General features: G+C 40.5%; 1 protein-coding gene across 4 annotated transcripts; it reads left to right on the top strand.

Annotated features, from left to right (window-relative positions):
* The first annotated feature begins 460 nt into the window (after nucleotides 1–460).
* Nucleotides 461–10,971, top strand: si:ch211-102c2.8 (myosin-4). Of its 4 annotated transcripts, none has more exons than XM_051075321.1 (29): nucleotides 461–591; nucleotides 1,110–1,215; nucleotides 1,318–1,427; nucleotides 1,518–1,572; nucleotides 1,658–1,780; nucleotides 2,026–2,556; nucleotides 3,330–3,413; nucleotides 3,519–3,614; nucleotides 3,752–3,859; nucleotides 3,973–4,045; nucleotides 4,156–4,300; nucleotides 4,441–4,533; nucleotides 4,615–4,727; nucleotides 4,859–4,985; nucleotides 5,113–5,232; nucleotides 5,705–5,818; nucleotides 6,002–6,232; nucleotides 6,414–6,509; nucleotides 6,656–6,757; nucleotides 6,830–7,012; nucleotides 7,111–7,242; nucleotides 7,335–7,567; nucleotides 7,686–7,812; nucleotides 7,890–7,973; nucleotides 8,067–8,278; nucleotides 8,496–8,522; nucleotides 8,710–8,785; nucleotides 8,925–9,114; nucleotides 10,165–10,971. In XM_051075321.1, exons 2-29 carry the CDS (start codon nucleotides 1,140–1,142, stop codon nucleotides 10,287–10,289), a joined length of 3,786 nt encoding a protein of 1,261 aa, XP_050931278.1. In that variant the 5' UTR covers nucleotides 461–591; nucleotides 1,110–1,139; the 3' UTR covers nucleotides 10,290–10,971. The 4 variants fall into 4 exon arrangements, with proteins under 4 accessions (XP_050931278.1, XP_050931277.1, XP_050931276.1 ...); XM_051075320.1 differs by having other exon boundaries at nucleotides 1,077–1,215; nucleotides 8,925–9,131; XM_051075319.1 differs by lacking the exon at nucleotides 8,496–8,522 and having other exon boundaries at nucleotides 1,077–1,215; nucleotides 8,710–8,773.
* Nucleotides 10,972–11,312: the final 341 nt, after the last annotated feature.

Genomic DNA, 11,312 nt, shown 5'->3' with positions numbered 1-11,312 from the left:
GGTGAGCTGTCACAGGTTTGAAATAAATGCAGACCTTATCCCAGAGGCTTTATATTTTGTAGCGCTGTGAAATAAACATAAGTGCAATGGCAGTTTCAGGCCAGTATACTGCAGTTTTACAATTTGTGATGAAAGAAAGAGAGAAATGCAGGATCCTAAATACAATTTTAACCTGGCAGTTTAGAGAGGACTTTGAAACCTTTATCTTCATATTGGTGGGGAAAAAAAAACATTAAAATATTAATTCATTTTACAGCCCCTCTCATGGTTTGTGGTCAAAATGTTTCTATGGCTGCACTGGGAGGACATGAACTCTTGACTCGTCTTTCTAAAATCCTGGCCGTGGCCTTAATGCCAGCTGTCTTGCTGGGCGCTGCTACTGGCGCTAAAATTGGCGCTGTGCGCGCGGCAATGCTCTTTTACTTCTACTTCCACCTCTCCTGTGCGGGTCGCGAGCTGTTTGACCGTCTCCAGGGCAACCGAGTGAAGCTCCCTGCCTGTCAATCAAGACCCAATGCAGCAGCTGTGTACTTCAGCTCTGAGGAGTCAAGTGTAGCATCGATATAAAGTCTCCGCGTTTGTTCCCTCTAGGTAAGTCACGGATGTTAGGTGGTGCAGTGGTGGTGGAGTGATTTAGGAATGCTGAAGGTGATGTTGTTTAGTCTTCATATAACCTAGCTACATGAAAGTGACTGTGATTCGGGTTAACCGTGTGTTTTCGGTCAGACTACATCAGTGTTTAACTTTGCCGTGTGTGCAGGTTTAAAACCCACCAATGATAAAGGTTACATGGTGTGAACATTTTCCTGAAGTGAAAAATAAAAATACAACTTACATTTGTTGGGAACTAATGTAAGTTGTATTTAAGTCATAGCTAATGTTAGCTAAACTTCTGAGAGGGAAAATCCTACAATGCAGCGCTACAGTGGATTTAACCACAGCTTGTGTACTTGCCGTTCATTCTGGGGAAAGGGAAAGACAAGAATACACAGGAATTTATAGCCTTCTTAGTGAAAAGAAGTCAGTGTGGCCTGCTAACAAGCTAAATTGTCTACTTGGTTTCCTGGACAACCTAGCAACATAAACCCCCACTTCTTATGACTGCCCAGTCAGCCTTCACCGCTGCTGAGGACTGCTCAATGTGGGACATGGCGGACAGAAGTCATGACAGAGCAGAGAGAGATGCAGGGGACGCTGATGGGCTTCTTTACACTGGTCTGAGGTTTTACCAGCAGCACATCTACAGTATATAATATATATCTCACTCTCTTGTGAGTATGCACACACTCTTATTAACTCTTTTGTCTGACCTTGCAGATCTAAATGATGACAGCAGCAGTGTGTTTGGGATGGACCCTCAGCCTCTCATACTGGACCACTGTGACCTCCTCCTCGATGCCATCGATGCTCAGCTTGGTCAGCTGCAGGTCTGTGATTTTCAGTGTCTGTCTGCTTGTCTGTATGTGTTCACGTGTAACTGGCAATACATTTTTTAATCAGTAATGTGATAAATACAGGTCCATCCCCCGAAACGTCAGGAAATTTCCAGAAAGCACGATTGCAGCGATGAGGGTAATTTATGTCATAACGCACATCTTATTCCAAATTTGTCTCTTTTTTAAATTTGTTAATCTGTATTTTTGATTTTTTTTCCTAGCTCCTCTTAAGTGGAGTCGGTCTCTAAGCAAAGACACAGGCCTTGGAAGCACAACTCAAACAAGTGACACGCCTATGTCTTGTCTTGATTTGATACACAGTCCAATGATGGAGCAAAAATCAGGTAGCCTAATATTTCAATGTCATTGCAGGAAAAACAAAACTAATTGTTTTTGAGCCAAATTCTTCTCAGAAGGAAGGTTGTTTTTATTAGACTGTTGTTAGGGAAGTAACAGAAATAGTAAGTACTGTCTGTCACTGGCATTTTTTGGTCAACATAATGTGTGTGCTCGAGTTGTGTTGCCTCCTTAGTGCCACAGGACAAGATTTTCTCTTACACAAAAACAACTCTCCACTGCTCTACCCCAGAGAGGAGCACAGGCTGCTGGGGAGACCCTGACATTCACAAGGAAACTAAAAAGAGGTCAGAGAGAAGGACAAGAGACAAAGAGGAAACTGAGTCTAGGAGGGAGCAGGTCATGTGGAGACTGGAGAGGCTGCTCGGAGACACCTGTAATGAGGATACAATGACAGCAGAAACACATCCTCCTTCAGACAGTATCTGCACTGAGGACTTTGTCAAACGCTTCAGAGAGGAGATGGTGGAACTGGCACTGCCAGAGGGTAATATGCAACAGCTAGACAAAGAAGAAGAGGTCGGGAGGATCTCTGACAGTGACACTTGCCAGAGTGAACAAAAAGAACAAAGTGTTCTTAATGTCGAAAGAAATGTATCAGCAACAACTGGGAAAAGCAGTAAAGATACAGTGGCTGCTCATTATTCCCAGTCAGACAAGCCAGGTCCACGAAAAGAACTGGAGAAATGTCTTCCCAACTTTGGAGTAAATATATCACATATTAGTGAGAAAGAACCACAGAAGCCTGGTGACGGTAGCAGCAGTGAGTACAATCCTACATCTCAATGAAAAGCTGTCAAACATGCTCCAAATTTTCACTTTTGACGTTTCTTTGACCACATGAGGATTAAGAGAAAATTATCCATCTGTCTGCTCATACATCCACCCGACTGTCTGTCCATCTGCGTGTCCAATGTTTTGATCCATAACAGGATAGCATCACAACTACTGACTACTGACAGGTTGCCATTAAACTGGTAATGATATTCATGCTCCTGGGATTTTTCCTACTGATTATATAGACTCTGACTTGTCTTCTAGAGCAAAAGACGTGTCAAAATTTCCCTTCAGCTAACACTAAAAAGGTATCTAAAAATAGAGGTATTCATAGTACCCAGGGCATTTAAATCTAAAGCACAGATCTTTCCTTTTCCTACGGCTAATGGGCATATTGCCTTTAAAATTATTCAGCATGTTCATTACCCCCAGAGGATGAAACCTTTCCATTTTGAATGTGAGATTTTCTGTTGACCCTAGGCCAGAATGTCATCTTAACACATAAGCTAACAGACAAATTACAGTGAAATTTTTGGAACACATTCATGTTGTCTTTTGATTTGAATGATCCATTTCTAGAGGAGGCACCCAAACCCAAACATTTTAATTCCCAAGAATAGTAAATTGTATATTTTATATGTACCAGTATATTGTTCATCCCAGCACTTTTGTAGTTAGTGTTGCTTCTGGGGTCTGCTGGCTTATTTTTGATATGATTACAGCCCTGTTACACCTTTGATTCCCCTACTTCCCTTTCAGGCTCTCACAAAACAGAGGCTGTAACCGATCATGAAAACCTACAGCACAACAACAGCTGTTCTCTTGAGGCCAGGTGCTTGGCAGGTACCACACATAGATTACACTGCATCTGCAAACACAGTTTAACTAATCCTCTTGTACATCTGTTCACTGCAAACAGTGACTGGAGGCTGCTTGCTTCTTTTATAGGAGTACCTGTGAGGAGTTTTGACACTGTGTCCATTGACAGCGACCTTGACTCAGTCTGCACAGAGCAAGTCAGACAGCACATTCACAGGCTGCCAGGTAAGACTGCAGGAAATGTGGAGGAAAGTGAGCTTCATTTTAAAAGCCCGAAACGTGTTCATATGTAAAATAACACCATTTGAAATACAGCCATATTATGAAGTTTCAGTCAGCATCATTAGTGCCACCTGCCCCAGGATGGCGCTCTCTCATTCAGTCTGTCACAGGCATGGATGATGATTTTACCAACCAGAGTGACTATGACACACCCACACAGGAAGAAAGTGAACCTCAGCTTACATCAGGTAAAGTGAGATCTGACTGTATATTCTTCAGAGTTGACAGTGACATTAGAACAATTTAATCTTTAAATTTTCCTTAATTAATTAATTTCCTTAATTTGCCTTTCTTTGTAAAGTCCACAGATCCTCTGCACAAAACAGAAGTCCTCCTGTTCGTAAGGCTCATCATAAAAAGAGAGAGACTTACAGGTAAACCAAACGGAACACTTACTAATCATTTTTGTCTTATATACAGTCTTTTATTCATTTAAAAAATATATATTTCAGACTTGTATACTGTGCATTTTTGCATCTCCCAGAGTTAAGTATTTTTTGGATGACAATGACAAGGACACAGATGAGGAAGTTAACCACTGGAGCAGCAGGTACAGGTCTGAGAGGACATCAGAGAAGACGCAGTCAGACTTGGAAAAGATGAAAGAGCGGCTTACAAACATCCGACAAGTAAGAATGAATCTCCCAGTGTTTTTTTGTATATTATTTAGTGTAATTTGAGAAAAGCTTTTTTATTATCACCTAAATAAATTATTCTGTGTATGTTTGTATGAGACCTCACTGAACTGGTTTTTGTGTGTGTGTTTTAGAAATGTGAGAAAGAGGAGGACACATTAAGGTTAAAGAGGACTCAGTTAAAAGATGTTGAGCTCTGCCTCACTGAACTTCAGCAGACAAGAAAGGTGATGTGCAGCATCTTCAGTAGAAAACAAACTGTGTATAGGAGTCTCACTAATACTCATAGTTTATGGTTTATTCCCCAGCATTCCTTGCAGGAATTAGAGCGACTGACTGCAGAGACAGCACAGATGGAGAAGGAGAAGCGGACTCTGGAGACTGTTCTGAGTGACAGCAGGGTAGAGAGGGACTCTATTAGGTATCCTAATACTCTATCCTGTAATATACAGAGCAGTATGCATCAACGTGGTTAACGTTGCATCAATGTAATATTGGTTTTTATAAAGGATAGTTCGGTTAAAGAGTAACACAACAATGAATGTGTTGTAGTTGCCAGCTGGAGAAGTTGCAGAGGCAAAAAGAGTCGTGTGTCCATGAGATTAAAGACATGGAAGATGAGCTTGCAACTCTGAGTCACTGTAAACAGACTTTAAAGGATGGATCCTGCATGAAGAGGGTAATGAAACCTGACTCAAGCAATATGTTTTTCAGTTCTCGGTTGTGCTCGGGCATCCATATGTTTTAATATGTCAAGTTTGTTCTCAATACACTCATTTTTTCTTGCTTCACTGTTCCACAAACAGGACAGCCCCATCATGTCAGTGCTGGAGAGGGAGGAGATGGATAGACAGCTGGATAGTGCAAAAACAGATCTGTTTGCTGAACAGCGACGTTCAAGAGAGAAGCTAGAGTCCTTGCAAGAGGTAGGGTATTAAGGCCTATTTATATTTATGGATATAATGACAATTATAAACCACAAGAAGATAAATATTTTTAAAGTAATTACAGCACTGTTCACACTGTAGAATAAATATCCAAAATTTTAACTACAACATTATTTTTGGTTTGATGTGTGTTGGTGTGTCTCTCAAAAGCATTTTTTAACATTAGTAACATAAACAAATATTTTGCAACATCAGAAAACAATAGTTGTCCTGTTAGTATATCAGAAGACCTGTCAATCAATTCCAGTGCAATAGCAGGTTCTAATCTAATTGCTATGTTGTGAATAAATCATGTTAGTTATCCAGTTTTCTGTAGTTACTGTTGATGTGAATGGCCATATCATGTGAAATTTTAGAGGGAGAAAATATTAGTTTTTGTGCAAAAAAAAATCTCTGGATTTTAAAATATCTCTTGATATGTGTTCATGTGATAATTATGATATTGGAGCAGATATTAGAGGAGACTCGTGAGGAACTTCAGAGGGCCACAGAGGCAGAGAGCTCATTGAGGAACAGGTGTGCTTCTCTGGAGAAGAAACTGATCCAGAAAAAGGAGCAAATTGAGGTGGCACCTTCTATCATCATACATATTTCTAATACTAGTTAAACTACATAACAAAAAACAAATAGAGAATATAATAATCACTTTTTTATTTGTCAAGCAAATGTTACGACGTCAGCATCCACTTTTCTGTTTTTCTTATTCTCCTCTTACTCTCCCTACTATTGCTGTTTCTCTTTCTCTTAGGCACTTGAGATTCGAGTAAGCGAGCTGCAGGTTGAACTGGGAGAATGCAAGATCAGAGTGGGCACTCTGGAGAAGATGTTGGCCCAGAAGGAGCTGCAGCTGCTAGATTTCCAGGAACAGCGTGGGGCCTTACAAGCAGAACGAGATGAGCTGAAGGGGGAGCTACAACACCTGCAAAGCCAGCACTACAGAGCACTGAAGGAAGCCCAGGAACAAGCCCGAAGGATGATGGTAAATGCTGAGACAGACTGAGGCTTTCTGAGGTTTTTCTAATTCTGCAAGTATTTTTTTCAAGTTATTAGAGCTACTCAACAGAGGATAGAGATGGCTTTGAGCAGCAAATCCAAAGGGAGGGAGATGAGTCTGAAATTATAAAGGAATTAAAATACTGACTCGTCTAATTCCTCCTCAGGTTAATCAACAGGCTGAGGAGGAGAAAGCAAGTGCTTTGAAAGAACAGACTCTGACTCTCACACGATGCATTGAGTCCATGCAATGCTCCATTCAGGTCAGTGTATCACACTGAACAGGTAAAATCTACCAGTATGATACCAAATTTTTTCTGTGTTATTCTTGTGTTATGCTACACATACAGTGAGTAAAAACACTCCACAGGCTTACTTTTAAAGACGTGATCTTCTCCTGTTCTGGCAGCTAAAAGAAGAAGAAGCAAAGAAGCTGAGGAAATCTCTGGAGCAGCAGAGGGAGAAGGCAAAGATCCATGAAGAGGAGCTGCACATAGAAGCATCTGAAAAGGTATTCTGATAACCCTCTGCATAAAATATGCAATCTTTTTCAACATGATATGCACAGTATGCTCCCATTCAGGTGTGCAAAGCAATAAAGGAGGAGAGGAGGAAGTGGGAGACAGAAAAAGTGGAAGCTGTACAGGTGCACTGTGGGATACTGGAAGAGCAGAACAGAAAGAGCTTGGAGAGCATGAGGAGTGAGATGCAGCGAGAGAAGAGTAAAGCACTGGCTCTTCAACATAAAGTTTTCGAACTAAAAACAGTAAGGTGACTCACAACCATGATATGTAACATTGGCATTTAAAATAAATTAGAATACATTTTCCTTCTTCTTTGCATGATTCTCTTTTTATCTGTAAGAGAGTGCAGGAGTTGGAGTCTGAAAGTTGCACACAGCAGAGAGAGCGGGAATCTTTGCTGGCTGTTATTTGCAAATCACTGAAAGAGGAGCACCAGGCTGAGCTGCAGAGGCTGAAGAAGCAAATGGCACAGGTGCAAGAAAACCACAGAAAGTAATAACTTGTAGGCACATAAAGTGAAATGCTGTTATAGAAAAGCTGACATGGTGTGGTGTGTGGTCACAGGAGAGTGAGAGGACAGTCCTGCGGCTCGAGCAGGCTGTTCAGCTGGCAGAGAAAGAGGCTGACAAGCTCCAGGTGATGGTAGAAAAAAAGGAGAGCAGCCATAACCAAATCACAGCTGAACTGGACCAGCAGCTCAGGCACTGGGCCCAGGAGCTGGGAGCAGAGTGCCAGCATCTACACCTCTTAGTGGAACAGAGTGGAGCCAAACAAAGCGCTTTGCAACTACCTGCCAGGTATAATGTCCTGCTCTGGCTTACATCCATATCTGCTTTAGAAAAAAGTGGATACTTTGTAGGCAACATGGTGCTAGTGATGATTAACTTCTAATTTGGATGCTTGTGTACTGTGCAGCTCCACAGTAGCCGAGGCTCTTACAAACCTGAGAGCACTAAGAGAGCAGCTGGAGCACGTGATTAGCCATCTCCACCAGGAGCTTGATTCACAAAAACAAACCACAGAGCAGCTAAAAAAAGACAAGGTATAGTTGGGACTTTACATACTGCACAGTGCCTGCTGTTTGCAAATACAGCACAATAAATGCTCGTATGTTTTCAGGTGCAAGAATTGAGCATCCAGAGGCAACAGCTGAGGATGGAGAGAGATCAAGCCTTGGACTCTCTAAAGCAACGTCTCATTCAGGTATGAACTTAACACTAGCTCTTGTTTGTGCAAATAGACAAAAAAAAACATTCAATATCACAGAAATATTGTGCCCCTATGACATTTGTGCAGGAGCACATTGAGGAGTTGAGCAGTCTGAACTGGGCTCATATGAGTGATGGAGGAGCTGAGGGGGGAGGAGCGGCAGCATCTCTCCGCAAACAGCTGAAGGCTAAAGACCTGGAGCTCAGACAGGTTCAGAGGAGCATGGCTCAGTGGAAGGAGCAAACTGCAGCGCGTCTCGCATGCAAGTTTGAGGAGGAGTTGACAGCTGAACTGGAAAGGTAGCATGCTAAATATGAAAACTGCATCCTACAAACTAAGTTGAAGTGCAGCCCTATGATTGTTTTGTCGTTTTTCTTTGAAGCAAATAATTTTTCATACTTGCTTTTCTCTTCATTGTGGCATTCAGAATCTTACTGGCCCATAGCATACAAATCAAACAGTATTCTTCTGTTGTTCTGCTTTTTAAGTTTTGCTCTAATGTTTGCCCTCCCACAGGTGCAAGGCAAAGTTGTTAAGGGGCAGGTAACTCGTTTGTAAACATAGCTGATATACTAACCAGCTGTCTGTCCTTACAATAGCATGATCTCACCTCAACTCACTGTGCTGCTGTTTAGACCATAGATGTTATATTAACTATACATGTAAACACATACCTCTTTCATGTAATAATTACTCACATGTAAGAACCTCTCAAATGTTTGTTTTCCAGGAAAACATTGAAGACTCGAGGGGACAGGAAGAGAAAGTCTGAGAGGCCTGAAGGAGAGATAACAGTTGGTGTAAAAGTTAATGTTTTACTGGTTCTGTGCATTAACATCAAGCTCTTATGCATACCTAATACATGTTACGCAGATACTTAGCGCTCATTTGTTTATTGAAAAAAACAAACTAAAAACTTCTATGTTGGTGTCTCCCTTCCTTTAGGAAACTCAGAATTCAGTTTGCTCTCCCTCCCTCCATGTTGTGGACTCTGCTGCCTCCCACAGCCCCTCAGACGTGGCTTCATTTAAGCTGCTTCGTTACCTCCAGAGCAGAGTGAAGCAACTCCGTCTGGAAAACCAGGCCTATACCTGGAGCCCACCTCCTCCAAATACAGTCCCTTTAGATTTATCAGGTTCCTATCTTACAACAGTGAGTTCTTTAAATAGCAAAGTACTGTTGATTATTGACCCTTTTCAGTGTAACCAGTAGCTCCATTTACAGTGCCACTAAACAATTACAAGTATGCTGCAAACTTTAAAACAGATTAACTATTTCTGTTCAGGTTTTTAATTGATGTACAGTAATACTATTATTACTACTAATAATGATAATCATTTTTATTTGTAGAGCACTCTTCAAAACTCAAGTGCTTCACACAGGGCAGCAAATTAAAACTGAAATCAGAAGATAAAAGATAAGACCATTTGGGTAAAAGATCAGACCAACCAGTGAGATAAAGGAGAAAACTGAGGAAAAAGACAAAGAAAACAAGTAAGAACTGAAATAAAAACAGGATATGCTCTTCATTAAAAGTATGTTTTAAGAAGGGATTTAAAAGATGTCACTGACTCAGCTGGCCTGACTTCCTCACACTCTGCCCCCTTAAGTTATCAGCTGGGTCTCTGGAACAGATAGAAGACCTCTGCCTGACAATCTCAAACTACGCATTAGTTCTTATGGTACTTAACAGTTATAAATATAACTGGGAGAAAGGCCATGAAGAGCCTTACAAGTCATCAGCAAGATCTTAAAATCAATTCTAAAACGTAGGAGGAGCCAGTGTAAGGAACTGGAGTTATGTGGTTATGCCATTTCATGTATGTAGGAAGAAACCCACATCATTGTCATCATATTTCTTTTCAGATCATCGTTCGTTTACATTGAACATGACAAGAGAACTGAAAATTTAAAGCATGACTTAAGATTTAAAGATCATCATCGATATGTATATGAATATTTTCAGCATAGGCGTCTGATGCACTGCAGTCACATTCACACAGATTATATCATTAATGGATAAAACATTACATACTGCTGTCTTGAAATGCTCTAAAATTATTTCTAAAACTGGTAAAGACAGGAGACAGGGAAAATACCACTGTTAAGTGTAGCAGCATCATCAGCTTTTGAGTTTTATTTCTGTGCTTGCCTTCATTAGCTAATGTTGGTGTCTCCTTCACAGATCACTCAAGGTCAAGACAGTGCTGGGATTCAGAGCCAATCAACAATCAGGACAGTGTCAAGTTAAACAAAATGAAACCTTACTCTCTCTTCTCTCTCTCTCTTTCTCTCTTTCTGTGTGTGTGAGTGAATGAGTGAATGAATGAACACCAGTGATATAATGTTCTTAAAATTGGAGTCTCAAGCATTTTGTGGTATTTTTGTATGCCATAAAGATGAAACATTTACTGTCAAGTGTGCTTAACAGATAACAGATTAACGAGCAGGTCACAGTGACAAATGACACGACTGAAGATCTGGTCATCATGTTCACATTCCTCTGTGTTAAAGCTGTCAGATTTTATGGCTTAAGGTTACAGTGAACTGTGAATGAGTGATGAACTGACGTCTCACTGGAGACTGAATATCATGTGAGTTATGTCAAATAACACCATAAAGCTGATGACAGGTCTTTGTGGGAATCCCTTGTATAATCATAAATGTTACATGATGTTTAATTGAACAATAAAAAAAGTTCTGTTTCTTTCAGGTAAGGTCAGAATTAATTGTCAGTAGCATTGTCTTCAAACATCTTCAATCAACTTTGTGAAAATGTATAATGTTAATGTAAAACTAGAACTGTTCTGCCGACCAGTTCAGTTGCAGTTAATTAGCATGTGAATTCTTCATCGACTGTACATAAATGTAATATATATAGAAACAAACTCAAAATAAGCAATACCATGTTTGGGACATTTAAAATTTTACATTTTAACCTATTATAGTGTATAGTGTATTTATTCTTCCCTGAAATAACGAATTCTTAAGGCAAACTCTCTGAAGCCTTTGCTGTTTCGCAGGTCACGAGCTCCATTCTTACCTGCCATAATGAATTTTCTAAATCATACACCGAATATGGAAATGGGGCCGGCTCTATGCAGGGGCAAGAGTGGGCAGCGCCTCCCCCCAAACAAATGCCTTGCCCTCGAATCAAAATTTTAGAAATTAAGAAAACACATTTTAAAAGATTATCCGGACAGAGAACGTGTTAAAAGTTAACACAATCACAAAAGTCGACTAAAGAGATAACCCCCAATATATGGAGGTAGTATATTACAGATCTTAACTGTATCCTATCTTCCTTGAGAATAGAGAGCAATCAGACGCAGT

The sequence above is a fragment of the Lates calcarifer genome, linkage group LG13 (genome assembly GCF_001640805.2).
Source record: "Lates calcarifer isolate ASB-BC8 linkage group LG13, TLL_Latcal_v3, whole genome shotgun sequence".
Taxonomy (NCBI): Eukaryota; Metazoa; Chordata; class Actinopteri; family Centropomidae; genus Lates; species Lates calcarifer.
Note: the sequence above shows the minus strand (reverse complement) of the source record. Positions and strands in the feature narration are given on the sequence as shown.

Coding starts and splice junctions, on each gene's coding strand:
- si:ch211-102c2.8 (XM_051075317.1), top strand. CDS start 1,098: ATGACTGCCCAGTCAGCCTTCACCGCTGCTGAGGACTGCTCAATGTGG. Junction 7,568..7,685: donor GCTTTGCAACTACCTGCCAG/GTATAATGTCCT, acceptor TGTACTGTGCAG/CTCCACAGTAGCCGAGGCTC. Junction 8,786..8,924: donor AGATAACAGTTGGTGTAAAA/GTTAATGTTTTA, acceptor CCCTTCCTTTAG/GAAACTCAGAATTCAGTTTG.